This window comes from Bos indicus x Bos taurus, chromosome 19 (genome assembly GCF_003369695.1).
Source record: "Bos indicus x Bos taurus breed Angus x Brahman F1 hybrid chromosome 19, Bos_hybrid_MaternalHap_v2.0, whole genome shotgun sequence".
In the NCBI taxonomy this organism is placed as follows: domain Eukaryota; kingdom Metazoa; phylum Chordata; class Mammalia; order Artiodactyla; family Bovidae; genus Bos; species Bos indicus x Bos taurus.
Window position 1 is genome coordinate 50,897,699 of NC_040094.1, and position 23,729 is coordinate 50,921,427.

Consider the following 23,729-nt stretch of genomic DNA (forward strand, 5'->3'; position numbering starts at 1 on the left):
GAATCCTGCTGCAGGAAAGGTAGTCCTAAAGGTCACACCGTATATTCTTGTTCACTCAGTCGTATCTGACTCTGCAATCCCATGGACTGCAGCACACCAGGCTTCCCTGTCTTTCACCAACTCCCAGAGCTTACTCAACCTCATGTCCACTGAGTTGGTGATGTCATCCAACCATCTCATCCTCTGTCGTCCCCTTCTCCTCCCACCTTCAATCTTTCCCAACATTCAGGCTCTTTTCCAATGAGTTGGTTCTTCACATCAGGTGGCCAAAGGATTGGAGTTTCAGCTTCTGCATCAGTCCTTCCAATGAATATTCAGAACTGATTTCCTTTAGGATAGACTGTCTTTGCAGTCCAAGGGACTCTCAAGAGTCTTCTCCAACACCACAGTTCAAAAGCATCAATTCTTCAGCGCTCAGCTTTCTCTATAGTCCAATTCTTACATCCATATATGACCACTGAAAAAACCGTCTAGCTTTGACTAGACGGACCTTTGTTGGCAAAGTAATGTCTCTGCTTTTGAGTATGCTGTCTGGGTTGGTCATAACTTTTCTTCCAAGGAGCAAGCATCTTTTAATTTTATGGCTGCAGTCACCATCTGCAGTGATTTTGGAGGCCCAAAACATAAAGTCTGTCACTGTCTCCATTATTTCCCCATCTATTTGCCATGAAGTGATGGGCCCAGATGCCATGATCTTAGTTTTCTGAATGTTGAATTTTAAGTCAACTTTTTCAGTCTCCTCTTTCACTTTCAACAAGAGGCTCTTTAGTTCTTCGCTTTCTGCCATAAGGGTGGTGTCATCTGCATATCTGAGGTTATTGATATTTCTCCCGGCAATCTTGATTCCAGCTTGTGCTTCATCCAGTCCAACATTTCTCATGATGCACTATGCATATAAGTTAAATAAGCAGGGTGACAATATATAGCCTTGACATACTCCTTATCCTATTTGGAACCAGTCTGTTGTTCCATGTCCAGTTCTAACTGTTGCTTCTTGACCTGCATACAGATTTCTCAGGAGGCAGATAAGGTGGTCTGGTACTCCCATCTCTTGAAGAATTTTCCACAGTTTGTTGTGATCCACAAAGTCAAAGGCTTTGGTATAGTCAATAAAGCAGAAGTATATGTTTTTCTGGAACTCTCTTGCTTTTTCAATGACCCAGATAACCACAATGGTGTGATCACTCACCTAGAACCAGACATCCTGGAACGTGAAGTCAAGTGGGCCTTAGGAAGCATCACTATGAACAAAACTAGTGGAGGTGATGGAATTTCAGCTGAGCTATTTCAAATCCTATAAGATGATGCTGTGAAAGTGCTGCACTCAATATGCCAGAAAATTTGGAAAACTCAGCAGTGGCCACAGGACTGGAAAAGGGCAGCTTTCATTCCAATCACAAAGAAAGGCAATGCCAAAGAATGCTCAAACTACCACACAATTGCACTCATCTCACACGCTAGCAAAATAAAGCTCAAGATTCTCCAAGCCAGGCTTCAACAGTGCGTGAACCATGAACTTCGAGATGTTCAAGCTGGATTTAGAAAAGGCAGAGGAACCAGAGATCAAATTGCCAACAACCACTGAATCATCAAAAAAGCATCCAAACCACAAGAGCGCGAAGACGGCAGCTCAGCATGCTCATAGCGCCCCCTCCGCCTTGGCACCAGAGGAGAAGGCCCCAGAGGAGAAGGCCCCAGGTCACTGGGTGCGGCGCCCCACGGAGCGCACAGGCCAGAGCACAAACCAGAATCCAAGAGGACCAAATACATCGTCACCAGGAAGCAGCTTTGTGACAGGAGAAATTTCATCGCCAGTAATTAGGCAGTCGATCCCTACCTTTTCAAATGAGCTTCAAACAGAAGCACCTTTCACTGCGATAGACATGTGCCACTAAGGAAGGAGGGGTCACTTAGGCGGTGTTTAATACAAAGAACTTCCACTGATTTTAAAGGATTTTAATTGTAACTTAGAAAAAAAAAAATTCTGTTTTTCTATTCCACCTCTTCCCTAGGATATCATAAAAGCATCAGTGCTTTGATTTTATTATTGCTTCCCAAAATTAGTTCTTAGGTTCCAATAAACAGAAAGAAAATATAAAAGGCAATTTCTTTAAGGCCTTGCAGTGCAGCTTGCGAAGATAATGGGGATCAAACCCAGGCCCCCTACAGTGGAAGCCCAGAGTCCCAACCACTGGACCACCAGGGAACTCCCCAAAAAGCAACTCTTAAACACAGATTTATCAAGAGTCTTACTGTATCCCAAGGAGTCTTACAATTACTGCCTGGGGGAAAATATCAGGCACAAACGTGAAGATTTCTCAAGGAATCACTAGGTTTCCTACTGATGCTCAAGACAAAAGAAGAGAAACTGCAGGACACAGACAAGGTCTTGGGCTTTCCTGGGAAACTTTTGCTTGAAACACAGTTTCAAAGACTCCACATACTTCAAAGAACAGAGAGCAGGCAGGCAGTGGGGAGCTCTGTGACCTGACGGAGCCCCTACATCTGAGGACAGAGGTCATGATTCCACATCACCCACAAGTAGAGGGCACGGCTGCAACACGGATCCCAGGCCCCACCCTCACTTAGATGGCAGCACCCACTGCACACTCGCCCCTCCGGGACCCCCTTGCATCTCCGCCTGGAGGCCGGCAGCCCATTGTGACCCGCCCGCCACAGGCTACAGCCCACTTTCCAGCTGGGACCCAGAGGGAGTGGGAGCCACCCTCCCCCCGCCCCTGGGCCTCGCTCCTGCTTCATAAGCCGGTGACAACAGTCTCTTGGGAGGTGGTCACGGGTGAGAGCCACCCACACCCTCAAGAAAAGGACCAAACAGGACAACTTACAGAGGCTGCTCTCCTGCAGTTTACATCTCGGTCGAAAACAGTGGCAATCACCAGCGCGCTGTGAGGAAGAGAGGAGGAGGTTCATGAAAGGGACTCTCCACAGACCCCCGGGATGCTGACCCCACAGTCTCCCTTCTCCACGTGCCCAGGAGCCCGTCCATGGCTCGTGGGTTCAGTGGTAGATATGCTCATAGGGCAGCGGGGGTGGCCAACCCCAACTGCACCAGAGCCAGCGGGCTCACAGGGAGGGTGGCCTCGTGCACAGGCCTTGTAGGCCAGGACGAGGACAGCAGTATTGGGGGCAGGACCACAGGTACAAACAGAAACAAGAGGGCCCAGGAGGCCAGCAAGAGCAGCGATGAGCCCTGCACCTCCCCAGAAATGGCAGCCAAGCAGAGCTGCTCTGAGGGGCCTATTCCCGAAGTCAAACTCTGACCACAGTTGGCAAGAAGGAAGCTCCCCCCGGGCTCAGACTGTCCACCAGCCTCACTGAAACCTCCCTTTGCTACATCGTCACCCTCAACCATCAGGGACATATCAGGAGGAGCTCAAGTGCTTACTGGGCTTCGGCGACAACAGAAAGCAAACTGGGACAGAGCGCTGCTGCTGGTGTGACCTGTGAACTGATCTCCCATCAGCCCCCAGAGGAAATGCTTGAAAAGGGGTTATTTCGGACACACCGAGATCTCCTGAAAGAGATGCTGCCCTCCTGTCTGATAGCCATTCTGTTTGGTACTGAAATTGGGGGAGCCAACTCTACGAATCTGTCAACAGCTGTTCATGACGGGTGAATTTTCCCGAATGCAAATTAAAAAGTATAGGCAGCGAGGCCCCTGGGACACTGGAAATGTGCCTGTGTGAGCCAGGGGCACCCCACTCGATGGACGGGGAGGACACAGAGGAGCACTCTCCCCTGGAGCGGTCGTGTTTCTCACAGGGAGGGTCAGCAGTGTTGAAACCACTGCACACAGACGCTGGGAGGGAGCCGGGATGAAGAAGTACTGCGCACAGGAAGGAGGTCAGGGGACTGGGCAGGCCTGGGCTGGAATCGCAGGTGTCCACGCAGTTGGCCAGGCTGGAGGTACAAAGGGTAGTGTAGGAGTGGGTGTGGGCGTGGAACCCAGGTCTTGAATTCTAAACACCATTCTCCACTAAGAGGAACAAGGACTCCTGGAGGTGGTTGACTCCAAGGCTGGGGCAAGGAAAAAAGAAAAGCCTGGAACATCTTGTCGTGCTAGAAATTGAGAAACCATTAGGAAAAATGAAAAAAGGCACAGAAGCCAACCTGAAGTTGTTCCCAATAACTAAACATGCTGCAATCTGACACCAAAATAACCAGCAGTGTTAGAAGACAAGGCGTGGTCCACACTGATGTAAGTCAACAAAGGAGCAGAAAGCAGAGGGACCCGTTTTCCTATGAAACCACCACCATCGCTGCTGGCCTAGCACAGGAGCTGATGGGCACCGAGTGTGAAAACTGGATAGTTATTAGAGTCTCAAAGCACCCCCAAAATGCTTATCGCTCTTTAAACGTTAATTTTATAGACTTCAACGGGGGGCAGTGAGTTTGGGACACACCCCAAATTCAAAACCAAGATGGCACATCACCAAACAGCAGCTGCGGTTTAATCACTGGCCCCACACAACACTCATTCTCTGGTCTCCTTTGTGAGAAGTCAACGTTCAGGGAAGCTGATGAAGGGCTTTTACGGGAACTGCTATTATTTTTGCTATTCTTCTTTAAGTCTAAATTTAGTTCAAACTTAAAAGTTTTTTTGAAAAGCAACTAAATATCTAAAGATTTTTAAAGATCCAGTATTATTAGTATTTGGGGTCCTTTCACTAGTTGAAGCTGAAATGAATTTCAGCAAAACTCTTATTAAAGAGAAGAACCTTTTCCTTTAATAAAGGCAACAGAGAGTGGTTTCCTTTTCCTCTCTCAACTCTTTACTATATTATAAACTATACCCAAGACGAGATTAAAAAAAAAAAAATACCAGTCTTAACACTAAAGGAAATTCATCAACTTTAGCGGGACCATTTAAAGATTAATTGATTCCATTTCAACATCTAAATGCTTTTGTTAACAAAATTTCAGAAATCATTAAACTGACCAAGACATGTAATTCCGTGATCTTTCAATAACCAGCAATTATAAACCTCCTGGTTTTTTCTTTTGTGAAATACAGCTGACTTACAACGCTGTGTTAGTTTCGGGTGAACAGCGAAGTGATTCAGTCACACACAGGTGTGCATCTATTCCTTCTTCACACCCCTTCCTCTTATAGGTTATTATAACACACTGAGTATAACTCCCTGTGCCACACAGGAGGTCCTGCTGAGACGGGTTTCTATACAGCAGTACGCATAATGCCAATTGCAGCAACATGGATGGATCTAGAGATTACCAACTAAGTAAGGCAAAGGCAAGTATCATATGATATCACTTACACAGAGGGAAAAAAATGGTACTAAGGCTGAGATGTACGGCAAGAGTAACGTGGAAACTCACACTACCATTTGTAAAACAGAGAGCCAACGAGAATTCTCTGTATGTCTCAGGAAACTCAAACTGGGGCTCTGTATCAACCTAGAGGGGTGGGATGGGGAGGGAAATGGGAAGGAGATTCAAAAGGGAGGGAATATATGTATACCTATGGCTGATTCATGTTGAGGTTTGACAAGACAACAAAATTCTGTAAAGCAATTATCCTTCAATTAAAAAATAAGTAAGTTTTTTTAAAAAAAATGGTACTAATAAACGTTTATACAAAACAGAAATAGACCCACGGACATATAAAACAAACTTACAGTTACCAAAGGGGAAAGGTGGCGAGGGATAATTTAGGAGTTTGAGATTAACATATACACGTGACTGTTCTTAGTGACAACATATTTGATATTTTACTCTAAAATATACTATCATCAATGGAATTTTAAGTGTTATATTTACATATGAGTAAGTGCTAAAGCTAAGTCATTTCAGTTGTGTCTGACTCTTTGTGACCCCATGGACTGTAGCCTGCCAGGCTCCTCTGTCCATGGGATTTTCCAGGTAAAGAAACCGGAGTGGGTTGCCATTTCCTCCTCCAGGGGATCTTCCCAACCCAGGGATCAAACTCGTGTCTCCGGCATCTCCTGCATTGACAGCCAGGTTCTTTACTACTAGCGCCACCTCCATAAGATCATATGTATTTTAGGAAAATATACTAACCAAGAATTCCCGCTTTCCTTTAATGTCTGACATAAGAAATATGTGGACATGTTTTCACTGACTCTGGGTCCAGCCAACACTACCAGAAGTTCACATTACACACTGAATTCTTGAAATTTCCTGTCAATCTATTTGTCCTAAATTACAATTTTTTAATTATTGAACACTTATTAATAAAGAGAAAATGGAAAAAAAGAAGAAACTTAGAATCACCTGCCAATCTACAGTCCACCATAACCCCTGCAAGGTCACTGCTAAGTTATACACCAAACCCCTCCGACCCCCAGACCACCCCCCCTCCAAGCTGTGGACATGCTGGCTCTGCCCAGGACAGGCTGAGCCCAATTTCAACCTTGGTGCAGCCAAGACCACTGAGCCAAGACCAAGTTCCACCCTGTGCCACCTGCTGCGCCATGCAGGTCAGCCTGGGGGGCCTGCCCTGTGGTGCCAAACGGAGATAGTTGGGCTTTAAGACTGTATGTTTACATTGTAATCAAGCCAAAACAGTACTGAACTCCTGTGTCGAAGGGCCCTTCCCAGCTTCATCATGTGTGGATTACCTCCTTCCAGCCACGGGCAAGGGGCTCCATCTACTTCACTCTCTTTGCACCTGCTCCCCATGGTTACCTGGTGGTTACGAGGGGCGCAGCAGGGGCTGTCCCGGTCGAGCTCAGGCACTCACTGCAGGACACTGCGTTTACACTCATCTGCAGACACCTCTCTGTGTTCGCCCTCAGGTGGGTCTGTGGGCACACCCCCTCCCCCCATGGTACGGCCCAGCCCAATTGGCTCAGTTCCTGTGGTCACTAGCCACACAGCAGTCATTCCTGGAGAGACTGTATGTCATGGGAACCCCAGCAGAAAGCCCCCTGAATGGCAAGCAGCGGTCTACCTCTGGGTGCAAGGCCCCTGTTCCTTCACGGTGAGCATACCCTGGCCTTGTGGTCACAGGAACAGACCCCCACAGCTCATGAGGGCCTGGGGCCAGGCCACCAACTCAGACAGGCAGGGTGAGGCTTGTCCAAAGACTGGTAACCAAAGGGCCGGCATTGGCTATAGCCGAGAACTTGACCCTGGGGCACTACAGACGGGCCCACAAACCTCCATCAGGTTGCTTCTGCATTCGTGAGTAAATGGCTTAAAATATTTACTGCTTTATTCACATTCTACCAGCCTTCACAGAATACAGTAGGACAAATATAACAAAACCACTTAAAAAGCACAACTTTTAAGTACAGACTCAAGTTAATTCAACAAGTCCACTGTGTAAACCTCTGTGAATGCAACAGGTTTTTAACACTGTTCTGGTGTGGACTAAATTTTGAAAATTGTTCTGATTTCACACTTTCAGAACAAAACTGGCTTATCTGGAAATACCAGCATGTTTCAAATAACAGTACGTGTGACAACACGGGTTACATATAATCACGAGAGATTCCCCCAGGGCCCCCAGGGCCCCCACGTCCCGTGGGCTGTGAAGTCTTCCTCAGCAGAACGGGGCAGAGCATGACTCTGCGCTCTCTTTTCCCATTTCCGAGAGGGGTGCAGGGGCCAGGCTGCAGCCAGCCAAGGACCATTCTAAGCACATGGCAGCCACTGGGCCTGGAACGCTCTCGGTATCTTCACCTGTTTGCTTTCGCTGGGAGAGTTCAGGTGATACTTCACCAGGATTTCCCAACACAGAAGGATGGTCTATGTCAAACAGAGAGGGATTTTCTTTCTTGTCCGAGTCAGGGGAGCTGCATGCCCAGACCTGCTCCAAGTTCCAGGCACCTGGCTTTTAGCAGGTACAGCAAAGAGCAGATCTTACCCCAAACTCAATTTTTGTTAGTTGGTGTAGTATTTTTGTGGCAATAAAAAACAAAACATCCTTTTTACCTTGAGTAACAGTAACCCTGTCATTTCAAAATATCAAAATGTCATTTCAAAATATGCTTTTCAAAATATCAAGATGGATGATTTCTTACCCATCCATGCTTAAAAGCTACAAGTCACACTATTTGGGAAATAAACTGCAAGACCCGCCTGTGGCTAAATTTTTCCCTAAATCAGAAGAATCAAAGTTCAGGAGCCAGCTGACATGACGGTGAAACACAAGACATCTGCAAAGTGCTTCAATCACAGCAGAGCTACATGGAGGCCGAGGGGAGGCCTGACAGGTGGACAGGCGGGAACACTCTGGTCAGTAACTGCCACTTAATTTTTCTCAAGAAACAAAAAAGGTTATCTTCCCCCTGGAAGTCTGCCATCAAGAAACGCTGAGTGGGAACAAGACGTAGCTTTGAGCAATGCTTGCCATTTCCTGATTTTTCAGGACAATCTTGCCCTCGAGGAAGAGATCTGGGAGCCAATCCCCAGGCGCTGCCCACGCTGCCCTGCTCGCCCAGCTTGCTCTGCGAGGCTGAGCTGGGCACTGCCCCTAGCACGGGAGGGGCCCTGCAGGGTTGATGTCAACAGGAGCTCGGCTTACAAAAGAGTTTCAGGTGAGGAAATCGCTAGAAGGTGACAACCAACGCATATGCTGGCAACAGGGCTCTTTTTTTTTCTCCTTTTCTTCTTGCAAACTAGCTTTTGATTACTGGTGAGAAGGCTATTTCAGAATAATACATGACCATCCTCTACCATTTTAACTCTGTGTTTCTCTGTCCCTAAATTACGCTTAGCTTCTCAGGAAGCCCGATTTACTTATCCACAAAATAATTACTCCATCTCTTAATCTGCGTATAACACTTAGGAAATACGGGTTTTCAAAACCGACCAACACTAATTCAAACTATGTTGTGTACTGACCTAGAAACTTCCTTTGGGGTATTTATAAAACAGAGATGGTGAGCATATATCCACGGGTGAAGTGAAACGACAGTTCCTCACGTTCCTCTAGGAAGGTTCTTCCCTGCCCGGCCGTCTGAGCTGGGGGCCGGCCACACTGACCTCTCCCTCTGTGTGGGCTGCGCCCAGCCCTGCCTCGTTACTACCGCCGCCTGACTCTCTCCATCAGATGTGTCTAGTTCGTTTATAGAATTATAGTTTGATCTCAACTGTCTACTTTTGCAGGATTCAAACTGAAGAGTTTGTGAAAGTATAGTTGAAGATCTCAAGATTTTATCATGTGCCAGGATGAATGGGCTTAAAAGCTGACAATTAAAATGTGGTCACTTATTACAAACCAAGAGAGGCAGATCTCGAAGGACACACCCCAACCGATACTTCTAAGGCAGGGAGGCGAGCACCAGCAGCGTCCTGAAGGCTCACGTGGCACTGTGACTCACCTCCAGCCCGCCCGCTCCACCCCCCAGGCCTGCCATGGAGATGGACCGGGAAGGGCTGGAGCACAGGCTCCCTAGGAACCTGCCAAACTGGACTGAGAAAGCTGCCAGGCACAGCTCCAATGGGCACTTGCCAATCCAGTCCTGGGATGGGTGCAGGGGAAGGGGACAAGAGAGGCCCCCTCTGAGCAGAAACTCCACAAGGCACCAATTCCAGGGTCAATTAGGAGAAATTAGGAGCGCTGTGAAGCAGGAGTCTCTGGGCTCCCCTGCCAGCTTGCACTTTCGGTGAGTGTAAACTCATCAGCGATCTCTTGGGCGTGCCCGAGACGTCAGGGAAATTCAGCCTTCCCCGAGATCAAAGGTCCTGAGTGAACCACACGAGTTTCTGTGGATGGACGAGTTTCTGTGGATGGACGTGGCCACCAGTCCCTGCAACTGTGATCTGTCCTTCAACCCAAGCACCATTTTTTAAAAAATCCCACCTCAGAAAGCCTGGCATCCTGACCACCCACCTCCACTCCATCCCCCCACATTTCAGAGCCCTTGGGGGTCCCCTGGTAGGGCCTGCCCAGGCCCTCAGCTATAAGCAGACTTGCAGCACCCTTGCCCTGAAGGTTGGCCGCAGAGGCCTCTATCCAGTGGGGTCACTGGTCTCTTCAACACCCTCCCCAGACAGGCACAAGCTCCAGGATGTGACCCCTTCACCAGACAGGGTCTTTCCTTTTCTGAGTAACAGGGGTCACCCTGGAGTAAGATGTGCGGTGCCCCTTCAGCCTCCTGGAGAACTGGATGGGAGTCTGTGAAGGATCGCCCACAATGGGAAACCATGCTTCGAGTGTCACATGTTACACAAGGGCCAGGCTTAACATTCACCAGCACTCCTGCACACCCTCAATGGCTGGTACTCTGCATTAAAACCTCTGCTGAGATGAACACTGCAACGGTGTCTGCTTGCGGCTGAAAGAGTCTCCGTTCCCAAGTCAAGGGCCTGCACAGAACCCTGCTCTCTGGCTCATCTGTGCCCACAGGGCTCAGGACTCTTCACACTATGTCTCTCCAAGTTGGCAATGAGGTCTTGTGACTCTGATGCTCTCACCTATGGGGTGGCGAGAAGCTTCTGTCCCAAGCAGAGGACGTTATGAGTGGTGGCCACTCACCTCTGTGCCCAGTGCCTCTGCTGACGCTTCAGCCCTCAGTCCTGATTCTCTCTTTGGCTGGGCTGAGCCAAAGACAGTCCCCAGAGAAAGGAGGGGCCCAGGTTCCTGCAACCTTCAGTGCTTTCAGCCACAAAGGTTAAACTGAAAAAAGAAGCCTGCCGAGATGATTTCACTCTGAAATGGAATGACCCTTTGAAGCCAGGTCCCCCGAAGTCGGGGCATGCCAGCTTCTGGCAGAGGCAGTGTGACAGGTGCAGAGCTGGACCTGCCTGGGCCCTGGGCACAAGACCTCAGCTGAGTGGGACGCCACGACTGTGAATTAGACAGCTCCCATCTAGAGGCTCATCGTGCTGTGACTGCTGATGGAAACAGTGAGCAAAATACACCCTGCGCTTTCATTCTAGTTACAGAAGCAGCTTCCAAAAAGCTGAGGAGCAGAGCAAGAAAGCAGCAGGCAGAGCCCTCCCCAAAGCTGTATTAACAGCAAACGATCTCACCTTCGTAGACCAACAAGACAGTGGGGAACACACACGAGGGCAGGAGCAGGGGACAAAGACATGGGCAGCCTGGTCTCCGGAGCCAGGCCTCAGGCCGCAGACACCCACCACGGCCTCTCCAGGAGCCTACTGCCCTCCTGCCCCTCCCAGGGTGACATGGCCAGGAGAAGTCAGACACTTTTACGACTTCCTAGGAAGCAGTGTATCTCCCTGAGCAAGGATCAGAATCCCCAGGCTGCTCTGCAGGCCTTCCCTTCACATGAGGGTTAAGATTGAGAGATACAGCCTGGCCACGCGACCTGAGCAGTAAGCGAGCCTGAGAACCCTCTCCTGACCCTCGAGCGGCCCCCGTCCCCTGCGGCTTTTCCCCAGGCGCTGCTGGTGCTCAGACCATAGGGAAGCCCATTGCACTGGCCAGAGGAGGAGACAGAGTTGCCCTGTGGATACGTTTTGAGGCCTGAGGGTCTCCCACTCTTGTCAGGGCACCTCCTTGGTGGGAGGCAGCTTCCAGGACTGGAGATCATGTTAAAATCCATCTCTGAGTAAAAGTGGTCAGGTTGGTGTTACAACCATGACCAACCCAGTTCTCAGCTCCTCCTCCAGCGTGACACAGAACCAACAACCAGAAGTGGACGGCTGAATTCCCTTTTCATGTCAGAGGGACTCACTTCAGTCTGACAGGAGACAGGGAGAAAATTAACATCACTATACTAGGGACACATCTCTTTCGAATTTTCCCGGGCACAGACGTAGGATCCTAAAAGTGGGGCCCACGCCCATGTGGCTGGCACAGCCCGCTGCCCTCAATGCTCTGCCCAGGAAGCCATGGAAAAGGTATTTTTCTGACCTCATGAGGCTGTGCTGGTTTTCACTGCACAGGAGCAGACAGTGAAGCAGGCAAGCCAATGCTGTCACTAGTCCAAAGTGACTGGAGGATCACTTAACAGGATTTACCTTGAGATTGCCGCGACGAAAGGCTTCAACTCCTGAGGCTCGTAGGCACGTGCGAAGGCCCAGCACACGTAGCAGGCGGCGTCCCGGACGTTGGAGCCCACGCTGCAGGCGCCCCGCTTCTCCTCGTACGTCAGCGCCCTCAGGATCACGGGGACAACTGCACACAGGGGAGAGAGACTGTGAAGCGGCCCTGAAGCAGTGCTCCTGGCTCCACAGACACTGTGCCCGCTGTACCACCACCCCGCCTGCACCTTGGCCCCGCAGAGCCTGGTGTGAGCAACACACACCACGGTCCCACCCCAAGTCACTTAGAAACTCACGACCTGCTCAGGAAGTCACTCAAGAGTCCACCACCTCGACTCAGGTGAGAATGTTTCTGAAAAGTTGCCCCCAAACTCCTAGAGGATGGCACAGACACGCCCGTCGGCCACACCCAAGGGACGCTACCAGGTCCTAGAAGACGCAAAGGGACACAGGGGCCGCCAGGAGTGAGGGAAGGCGCTGGCACATCAGGGCAGTGAGAGGAGGGTGGGCAACGTCACCCAGGACACTGTCCAGGGAGCAAAGGACACCTGACCCCGAGGCCACGTCCCCCAGAGTCTCGTTGTCAAGGCGACCACAAACAACACATGGGTTTCTAATTCTGGCCAAAAGCCGTCTCCAGCTGGGGAGTGAGCGTGGACCCCGTTACACAGGTGTGCTAACCCTGCTCAGAGGGTATCTGTGACCTCGCTGAGCTTCAGGGCTGAGAGCCAGGATGACAAAGGAAAGCAAGCCCAGGGTCACTCTGTGCTAACTTCAGGAATAACCCAGATATATTGAACTATGTAAATCATCTGTGATATTTAAAATAATTGGAAATACATACAGATATTCTTTCTGGTTCCATTTTAAAATGTCTCACTGAGTTTCTAATACTGCATACGTGGTTTTTTATACAAAGAAACAAGTGAGTTTAAGACCCCTGGGAAGAACACTGTACTGTTAAAGGGAGCTGAAGCTGTACGGTATTTGCCTATTATCATATTCATGTATTTCATGTATATGGGAAGGGTTTGTCTATTAGAGACACGTAAATTACTTTAAAAGAAAATAAACTATATAACACTCACGCACAGAGTTTTATGCTGGCGTGCTGCCATCCACGGGGTCACAAGGAGTTGGACTCCGTGACTAAACAACAGCAAAGGGGGTTTAAAAGTAAAAGAAGTGAGCTCGAGTGAGTGAGCTCAAGTGCCCCGACTCCTGAGCCTGCGCGACGCGGCCCTCCTGCTGCAGCTCCCGAGGCCGCGTGCCCAGAGCCCGTGCCCTGCAACAGGAGAAGCCCACGCACCACAGCCAGAGAGCAGCCCTCGCTCACGGCAACTTGAGAGAGGCCAAGCACCACAAGAGTCCCAGAGCAGCCAGAAAAGCTTTTAAAATAAAAATAAAATAGCCAGCCAGCATGGAACTATACTCAGTATTTTATCATATCCTTTAGGGGGGAAAAAACCTGAAAAACGTATGTGTGTATGAAAAACTAAACCACTGTGCTATACATCTGAAACTAACATGATATTGTAAGTCAATCATACTTCAATAAAATAAAATATAAAATACAAAGCATGTATAAATGCCAAACCAAACCAGAGGACACTACCACAGCTATTTCAGATAAAATAGTTAAATCTAATTAGCCATTTTAAAAATTATCTCAACTTGAACTTAAGCTGTAATGCTTAAAATTGGCCTTCATTTGTCTTACCTGGGGAAGTTCTACTTTACCTGGAACTACTCCTAGTTTTCTAGTGTTGTTCATACTCTCTGTGTTAAGAGGGCAGCCTAGTCATGGCCCAACGCGTGTCAGAACTAACAGGCTGTGGCACCTGACGGGCGCCCCGTATAAGCTCAGCGTCAGTGCCTCGCCACATTCTCTAAAATCACCACTCTACCCAGCTGCCCAGACACTTCTGGGGAAGACCGTTCAGCAACTCTTAGCCTGAGGGGAATCTGGATGCTAACTGCTGAGTCCCAATTTATCGGTCCACTGGACAAAATCAATTTCCAAACAGACAGCTATGAGTGACAGCGGTCAGTACCGTCCACATGCACTTCAGGTGGACGTCACATCCAACCACTACCCTGAGACAGGCTCAGGGACCCCTGGGAGAAGCCCACCTCCACAAGGACACAGCCTCACCCTTGACCAGCGGGCCCCCAGGCCCCTGAGCGGGTGGGGGCGCCGGACGCCGGGGTCAGAGTGAGATGGGTCCTAAGGTCAACCAGTCACAAAGAAAAGGACACCCACTGTGACCTGTGCCCACTAACAGAGGTCTGCCTCAGCACAGTAAGAGACCTCACATGGCTGACCGGCATTTGTTGATGGGAAAATCGACACGCTCGGAGGTCTGAACACAGGGCTATCTGGCCCACTTCTCTGCCTCAAGGAATGGAAGGAGGCCAGCTGTGAGAGGGCAGTGGGAGCCATATGCTGCACTCAGGCTCAGCCCTACTTGAGAGAGGAAAAAAGCAGTACAAAGCATGGGCTCTGAGTTCTGTGTAGCAAGGTGGCCCCCACAAACCCCAACTTTGGTCCCTGGCACCCACATGTGCCCATGTGATGTGCTCGGGTAGCCACTGGCCCTCAAGACACAAAGGCTCTGACTGCTCTGCGTCCGCCCAGCTAGGTCAGAGAAGCAGAGACCTGAGCCCGCATGGGCCTCAGGGCCTCACTGCCAGCCCTGCCCACCCATGCGACCAGGCTGCTGCAGCTCCCCTGGCAGGTCCTACCCCAGTTCTCAGCATGGGCAGGTTCAAATTCTTTCTCTCGAAAGCTCCGGTGACCCCTCTATTACTCCTGCCACAAACACCAGTGGCTGAGGCCCAAGTACAGGTGAAGAAGCGCTCAGTTCAGTTCAGTTGCTCAGTCATGTCCGACTCTTTGCGACCCCATGGACTGCAGCACGCCAGGCTTCCCTGTCCAACACCAACTCCCGGAGCTTACTCAAACTCATGTCCATCGAGTTCAGTGATGCCATCCAACCACCTCATCCTCTGTCGTCTCCACCTCCTCCTGCCTTCAATCTTTCCCTGCATCAGGGTCTTTTCCACTGAGTCAGCTCTTCACATCAGGTGGCCAAAGTATTGGAGCTTCATCATCAGTCCTTCCAATGAATATTCAGGATCGGTTTCTTTTCGGATGGGCTGGAAGAAGTGCTGCCAGCAATAAACGCAGGCCTCGCTGCTGGACTGGGGTCTGAGAGGGGACTACAGGGCCACTGAGAGCAATGCTGGGACACTCGCCTCACAGTCACTGAAAAGGGATTTGATCTGCCTAATGCAAAACCGCTCAGGAGGAGAGAGAGATGACGGATTTCTTCAACAAGAAAGTTGGAAAATGAGGCTCTCGGCTTCAATTCATGCCCCAGGCGGGTAGAAGGATGGGGTCGGGACTGCTGCTGCTGCTGCTGGGCAGGGCCTGTGGCTGCGCCCAACCTCTCGGACCTTCATCACCAGGCTCTTCTGTGCAGGATGAGCTGGGCTTCCAGTTCAGATATCCGGGGACGGGAAGACAAGAGACAGATCAGCCCCGGTCCACGCAGGGTACGGAGCAATTACTGAGCCTTGGGGTGGTATATGAAGGAGACACAGTCTTTGCCCTAAACTTTTATAAGAAGCCATTATCAGAGGAAAAAATTCAAAAACTAACAGCTCTTTCCAGATTCAACAGGTTTAAAATAAGGAAACTCTTCAATCACACTGAACAAAAAACCTTTCTCACGGTTCCAATTACACACTGCAAATACATGTCAAATATATAAGGTTCCCCAGAGGGCTTCCTTTTGGCAACCCAGAGTCCAGCAATGTAATTTAAATACCCTTCTCTCTAGACAGCATGTCATTTGTCTAACGCCAACTGCCTAAGGACAAAGCAGCCTCTAGGTGAGAGAAACGAGTTAACCCTCAGAACACCCAGTCCCCACTGCAGGCCTTTACAGATGCACTCCAGGGATCGGGAGGAGCTCAGACGTTCTCTGCAGCATCCTTAAAAAATAAAAAAATCACCATACAGCCAGCTCAGAAGTTATGAGTTTTGATAAGTAATGAATTATCCTTAATTAAAGCAGTCCATGGTATCGCAAAGAGTCGGACACAACTGAGCAACTGAACGACATACTACTTCAAAATCAAACTCAGCACGTGAGGAATATCATGGCGTGGGCCCAAGTGTCCCAGAGTCACTGAGCCACGTCCCGAGATGCACTTCAGTATCTACCAGGATGCACTGCGCCACATCTCCCAGACGCATTTGGCTGAGTCTCCCGAGATGCCCCTGAGCCTCGGCACATGATGGAACCGCCTATGCAGCCAGGAGCCTGCCTGCCCAGTCTGAGCCCAGGAAAGCACCAGTTTCCCGGGAGCAGGTGTGACCAGCACCACTGAACTTCTATTTCAGTCATCAGTACAAACAGCCACCATACCTTCCTAAAGAATGCAGTCCAACTTGCTCGGGAAAAAACATGCTGAATTTGCTGGGGGAAAGGAAATGACGGACAGAAAATCTGGTTCCACAGACATTTAGTTTTTAGTTCCCACAGGACATCTGAAAAAACTATCCCAAAGGCTGACCTGTGGGCAGCACTGCGAGCCACAGCACCAACCACTCTGCACTCGGGGGCAAGTGCAGACTTGGGCACCGGCGTTCCCTGGAGCGTGAGGGATGCCCACCCCACAGACCCTGGAGTCCTCAGCCAGGGCTCGTCTCCACAGGTACAATAGAGAGGGATCCTGGGGCATCCTGTGTTGCTGGGGTGGGCACCTGGCCCGCACACCACCTGCTTTCCCCTCTCCCCCACGTGCTCCCAGCACACGCACCCTGCCACGGGGGAGCACCCATGAAGCCCTCTGCCTCCCTTTCCACAGGAAAGTCACGTGGCCATGCTGGTCCAAGGGCCCTCCCACTTGTCCTCCCTGTGAACAAGACCGCCCCCCCCCCCCCCACTGCCCATGGTGCTGCGGCTGGGAGGCAAGGCTCAGCTGTCCAGAGGCCAGAAATGGACATTCCCTTTACCAGGTGCCGTAAAAACACGAGAGGTCCCGGTGTGAAGCATGCAGTCCAGGATTTCCTGGGATGCATGTTTAGCCACAGATAAAGGCTCTCCTCAAAAGAGAAACACACAATGGCAAGATAGCAGGAAGTTACTATTTTAGGGCAGGAGCCCATAGTCTTGGGGCAGGACCTTGTGAAATGCGTAACACAATCGCAAAGCAAGACTAGGGCAAACGAGAAGTACCTACTCTTCCATCTGACGGCACCCTATCTCCTCGGTGTGCAGGGCAGCTCCCGCCCAGAGGAAGAGATTAGCGAATATTCCTACATAAAGCAACTCAAACCTCAGTGGATCAATACACTCAAGAAAGTTTTAAAGCGAATAACAAACAAGGTAAGTGTGGTATGATGGATAAAGATGTGATGGCGATTACATGTAAAAAACTCACATACATGTATCATGGGAATATTCCACCTAAAAAGGGGAGAAACAGCAGACGGGGAAACTTGGGGAAAAAACAGGAATGTAAAAGGTAAGGGACAAGAGAGCCGTTTCTGAAGATCACACGAGCGGAACCTGACTTTCAACAAAACCTCCAGACCTGTGTGTTGATGCAGTAGGCCATGTGCCTGTGACCCATCCACAGGACACCTGTCCAGAGGGGAGAGTGCGGGAACTGCTGTGTTCAAGCCACTCACCATGGACTCAGGAGGCATGGGTAACAAGGTGATGAGGGCAGTGCAGGCAGATGGCCCTGACCCTGTGTGCCTGGGCCTCCTGGGGTATGTCCCCAACTTGTCACAGAAGCTGCACTGCTGCCACCATGGTTCCTAAGGGCAGAAATAAACCCTGCCATGACGGGACAGGGGGTGTTGTTTAAACACAACAGAGCCACTCAATGCAACTCATGCTGCTACCCAAAGAATATTTAATGACAGGAGGACACTCAGAACCCTCGAGCAGGGTGCATGCCATCAATGGCTCACGTGTGATATTGGTGACAATCAGCACTCACTATGGGCCAGGCCTTTGTCCGATTGACCCTGGAGGTAGGGGAACCGAGGTACGGAGAGACGGCCCAGCCCCTGGACTGCAAAGCCAGCCCAAGCATCATGCTGAGAGCCCCAGGTGCTCGTGGCCCCCACCTGCTACAACCTCAACAGTGCGACCTCCAGGCAGCGAGACTCCAGGTTTCCTTAGCTGCTGCTTCATGTCACTGTCCCCAGTGTCCATAATGATCACTCACGATCTTCATAATTATTAACAAAGGCAATACCACACTTTAAAACGTGGTTTCACCCTTTCCACTATTCAGAGGACACCACTTAGCCACTAGGCCAAGAGCAGGTGAAGGACCCTGGGACCAGGATGACTGCTCCTTGGGGCCCACCCAGCTAGCGTGGGTCCCAGGAGTCTGACACTTCAGACAGGATCACAGCGGGGTCCTTCTCAACATCAAACACATATGCTCCATTTATTCACAGGAACCATTCCTGTGTGGAACACAGATCAGAGAAGAGGACAAATCAAAGAAGAGTAAACACTTACAACGATCTGAGTGCTTGCTTCAGCAGCACATATACTAAACCTGGGACGATACAGAGAAGATTACCACGGTGTCACTTGTATCTAAATCTAAATACGACATAATCTAAAATACAACACAAATGAACCTACCGACAAAACTGAAACGGTCCCACAGACGCAGAGAAACAGACTTGTGGTTGCCGAGGGAGAGGGGCTGAGGGAAGAAGGGGTGGGAGGCTGGGGTTAGCAGGTGTGAGCTGTTACATACAGAACGGATACACACGATCCTGCTGTGCAGCACAGAGAACTATACAGTCGATATCCTATGATAAACCGTAACGGAAAGAATATTTTAAAAAATTAACACCACATCGTAAATCAACTATACTTCAATAAAAATAAATAAGAACGACCAAAAACAAAAAAAAGATCTGACATCAGCCAAGGCCACAGGGAAGATAAGTCCTCCCACAGCGGTAACCCACCACACACACAGGGGTCCTCCTCCAGCCCACAGCAGTCCCCCTACCCAAGCGGCAGCCCCAGCCCAGAGTGGTACCCCTACCTCACCACTGGGGTGGCCATGGCACAATACCAATGAAGCCGAGTAACTGAGAACCTCTGAGCCATGGCTTCCTCGTCACCTGTGCTACCAGAGCATCCACCCAGGTGACACTGGGTACCTCTTTCCTCCCCTCCAGCTCCCTGGGCTCCCCAGAGGGTTAAGGAAGGTGCTGACTGAGAAAGCAAGTGCCCAGTATAGGAGATGCCCCTGTGGCTACCATGGTAAGTTTCCACCAGGCTGGACGAGCAGGTGCGCTTTCCACGGAACTCCTGGTTAGACTGTTTATACTAAACATCTGGTATCCACCTGGTACAGGAACGAACTGTTCTAAACCAGATGCTTCCAAGCAGCTCTGCGAGGAACCCTGGGCTCCGTGCGCTCAGCCACGTTCCGTGACCTGCCACAACGGAACACAACTCCAAAAACAGACTTCACATGATTCCAGGTGTTCAAACTTAATAAAGATTTCAATCAAGAGTGCTTTTCTTTAAAAATTTAGTTTTTTTAAATGTCACTTTTTGGACTACACTGTAAAATAACCTAATTGCATATCTTTCCTATTTTAAGAGACAATTACATGTCTTTTAAAAAAAAATCAATTAAAATACACTGATGTACTAAGGTATCAATAGAATATAAACAAAAGCACCTCCTCTCTTCAGTGCAGTAAGCATCCGAGGGGATAGTGGTGGCTGGTTCTAGAATCTGATTCCCCAGGGTGCTGCCACAGAGGCCCTGCCCCAGGATGAACTCCGGGGTGCTAAGATCTTTAACTTGCCATGACTGGGGACAGGGGCTGACCAGTGCGGCCCGGCAGCTGACCTCCCAGGTCTGTGCCCACGTCGCCACCACACCTTGCCCCCTGGATGGCTAACGTGTGGCCATCCCCGGGGGTGGCATGACCGGTCTGCACACCATGAGACAACCCAGAGCTGGCTGGCCCTTCTGACTGTGGTGGGGCCGGCTTTGAGTAAACAGATTATCTCCACGGTACCAGCTCTCTGGCGCAGGGGAAACGAGCTGCTGATCCTGTCGAATGAAACACAACTTCCACAGGATATGAAGACGACACTGAACACGAGGCGAGTACGAGAGACAGCAACTGAGCCTTCGGGGGGATGAAGGGCCTTCGGGGGGATGAAGGGCCTCCAAGGGGGAAACGGAAATCGTGCGGTTCCCAAAGTCCCTACCACCAGGCCCAAAAAACAGGACAACGTGCACCCTTTTTGCTGCCACCATCCACACAAATGATAAACAACAAGGCCAAGTGACAAGGCTTCCCTGAAGCCACTCTCTTGGGGTTAGCCGCTTCTGAGCAGGCCAGAGCAGGAGCCAACAGCTGGACCTCTGTCAGGAGGCACCCACAGGGCTGTGTGCCACACGTGGGGGCTCAAAGAATTACTGAAGAAGGGCAGGAAGTGTGCCTGCCGCAGAAGGTGGGCAAAGACGGCTGGACGACAGCTGTGAGGGCGACGTCCCAGTAAGAAGTCAGCACAGGACACAGCGGGTTTTACATTCTGAGGACAAACCACTCTCCACGAAATCAAGACGCCGGGTCCTCTCACAGAGGCCCGGGAGAGCAAATGAAGTTATAAGGTATGCGGACGGTTCCTCATTTTCTACTCACTTTCTCCAAGAAATGAGCCTGTGAAGAAGACCCCACGAGAAGAGGAAGGAGACCGTGTAGCATTTACTTCATTTACGACGCATCTAAGAAACAACTCGCGGGGAGCTTCCAGCATCGAGAACCGGGATGTGTACATGGCAGAGACATTTCTCCATTTAAACCCGATGGGGCTACGTTACATGTCAGTTCACTGAACTGCCCCTGAAGGTGAATCAGCATTTCAAAGGCTTGAGGACCACACCTCTGGGTGAATGCAGGTCCCCCACGTAACCCCTCCTCCCCTCAAGTCGGTTCAGGCATGCATCGAGGGTGCCAGCGTGTGGAGCCCAGCCTCCCAGCAGCCTCCCTGCCCACACTATGTAGAGCGTGCACTGCACACAGCAGGCACAAAACACAGGGAACCTAAGTGCTTCTCTCGTTCCTTCTCCAACAGCACACATCCTTTGAAATTGTTTAAACTGCTTAAGCCATTCCTCCTGGAAATATTTCCCTAATGTTTCCCACAAACATAATCTTCTTTATAACTGAAGGATAACAGACACCTTTCTACCCCTCTTGAAATACACTTACCATGACAATCTTTCAGCTTCTCCAAATTTTATGTATATCAATGACAGTCTAAAGCTTTGGAGGAAAACCTCTTTCCTACTCCCACCCCCCGACCTGTTGCCTAGCCTAAAGTAACTGTGACCATGAGTCTGATCTGTGAATAAGGCCAGTGCCTGGACGCTTTGTGGACAATACAAGTGTAGGGACAGGCAGAACTGCAGTTTGGTTCTCTCACCACAGGCCCCTGGACTATTGGAAAGTCACAGCAAGAGATTAAGGTCCAATCCTTGCGTCTCCAAACACATTAACAAGCCTCCCCAAAGAAGGAGCACGAGAAAGCAAGGAGCTACTTTCCATCCAAGTGACCGGCCGCCACATCCCAGTCATACCACCAAGAAGAAGAGCCTTCCCCAGCTGGTCACAACCCACATGCCCCACAGCACATGGCAAAACTGCCTGCTGAGGAGGGTCTCCAGCCTGGGGTGGCCACCTGGACGTTTAGAAACCTCCGCAGGTGACTGATTCCATGGCCACTGTGGGAACTGACTGCTTTAACTCTTAGCTGGGAAACAAAGTTTCTAAACTGAAACATCACTCCACTATGCTAAAATTCAAATACAACTGTTTGCTTAGAAATTAACCCTCAGAGAGAAAATAGCCTTCTACTGACAGATTGAGTCCCTTTTTTCACCACTGAAAACCCAAAATTTCAGACAGTTTCTCTAAGATCAAAACACCCTACACCTCCTCTAAGTCCCCGGCAGCCCCCCATCCCCGATCTGCGAGGGGGAAGCGCATGACAGGAGGAGGGCGCAGGCAGCCCTCACACCTCCTCCCCACTGGCCCCAACACGGGCCACTCGCCCTGCAGAGAGCCTGCGGCCAGCACACACTTCCCGCTGAGTCAGGGCTGTGCGTGAGCAGCTGTCACTCTGTCAGCAGCGATGACAAGTAGCACCACAGTGCCTGGAGCAAGGCCACTGAACAGGGGCTCTCTCCTCGCCCGGCTGCGGTTTATTAAATTCAAACTAGAGGACGCCAAACGGTACCCAGGGGACGCTGTCACCGGGAAAACACAGGCACAAAACCATTTCACCGGTGCCGCCCACACCTGGTCCAGGTGCCCACTGTGCATGCCTGGGGCCAGGACTTGGGGACAAGCAACACACTCTCCCAACACCCCAGAACTAAGGCGAGATGTGAACCCCCAGGGGGAGGTCCCATCCTTGGCAGACAAAAGTGTTCCCCTGCTTTGGCAGTAGCAGCAGAGCCAGAGCATCTCCTGGTTCTCAGTTGTCACAGGGGGTGCTGGCTCCCCAAAGGGCCTGCCCGGCCTCAGTCTACAGAACTTTCTTTTCAGGTCACCTAAGTTATGGCTCTTGTCAAATTAAACTCTCGTGATCTCTGAATAACCCTCCTTGGGGAAAGACAACACAGGCTCTTTCCATCTCTCTGCCCCCGCCTAGGACACAGCACAGGGGCCCAGTGCCTGCCCACCCAGTCCCTTTGCCAAAGGCCACGCACGAGAGAGGGCAGGGCAGAGGAGGGGGGCGCGGCGCTGCCACTGGCACAGGAGACGCCCACGGCTGCTGGCAGAGTGGCCCAAGCACAACTTGAAAGCAGCAAAAACAAGCGTTCAGGAGAATTAAAGGCTTCACCAGGAAGTCAGGGACCAGTTCTGCCACTGACTCACAGCCCTGGATTCCTGGCCACAGTGCCCAGACTGCCACTGGCCCCAAGAGTGTCCAGGGCACAAATTTCAGGACTGGCAGGATTGGAGGACCATGCTGCCAGAGATCCGCCTTCACCGAGCTGAGGGTCACTGAACTGGAGGCCTGGCCCAGGGTCAGACGGCCAGAAGGAAGGAGGATAAATGTCAGACGATGGGTCACTCGTGTTTGATTGATGACACACCTGCACCTGGCTGAGGGTGAGTTCTCTGAAGAGTTTTCTTCTCTCATCTAACCACCTGGGTCACCGGCTTGGAGAGCTGGGACAGGGGAGTGTGGACGGCAGACTTTCAACCACAGGCCAAGCGTCTCACACAGCCACACCGCCTGGCCTGCCCCAGAGACCTCCCATGTTGACCTCCAAGGGTGAAGGCAGACCCTCAGGCATGGTGGTGCCGCCCAGCAAGGGGCTGTCCCACCAGGGAGGGGCAGAACTTGGCCCCATCCTCCCTTTGCCCAGATAGCGGCGGGTATCCCCACCACGGGCCCCTCCTCATGACACAGCCAAAGCAGAGCTCCACCCTCACTTCTTGGGCCCCCTAGCACTCTACTGCCCACCGTACCCCCTGAAGATCTGGACCCACCCCAGAGCTACGCTTCGACTCTCACGGCACCCAAGTACAGAGCAAGCGGAGAACCGTGCAGCAGCACCAGGCCTGCCGGGTGAGAAATCAGGCCTGAGCATCTTCCCCTGGTGTGACCACTGGGCTGCTTCCCAGGGCACTCCTGCGGGCTCCCTTCCCAAAGCCTGGGACCAGTCTGGGG

General features: G+C 50.8%; 1 protein-coding gene across 3 annotated transcripts in view; it reads right to left on the reverse strand.

Moving 5' to 3' along the window:
* The window catches only part of TBCD (tubulin folding cofactor D), a 148,489-nt gene that overhangs the window by 52,746 nt on the left and 72,014 nt on the right, over positions 1-23,729 (reverse strand). For all 3 annotated transcript variants that reach the window (XM_027517757.1, XM_027517756.1, XM_027517758.1), the window contains exons 14-15: positions 11,938-12,094; positions 2,847-2,904 (exon numbers count right to left, since the gene is read on the reverse strand). In XM_027517757.1, coding sequence (XP_027373558.1) covers positions 2,847-2,904; positions 11,938-12,094 — 215 coding nt within the window. The remainder of the gene's footprint in view (positions 1-2,846; positions 2,905-11,937; positions 12,095-23,729) is intronic.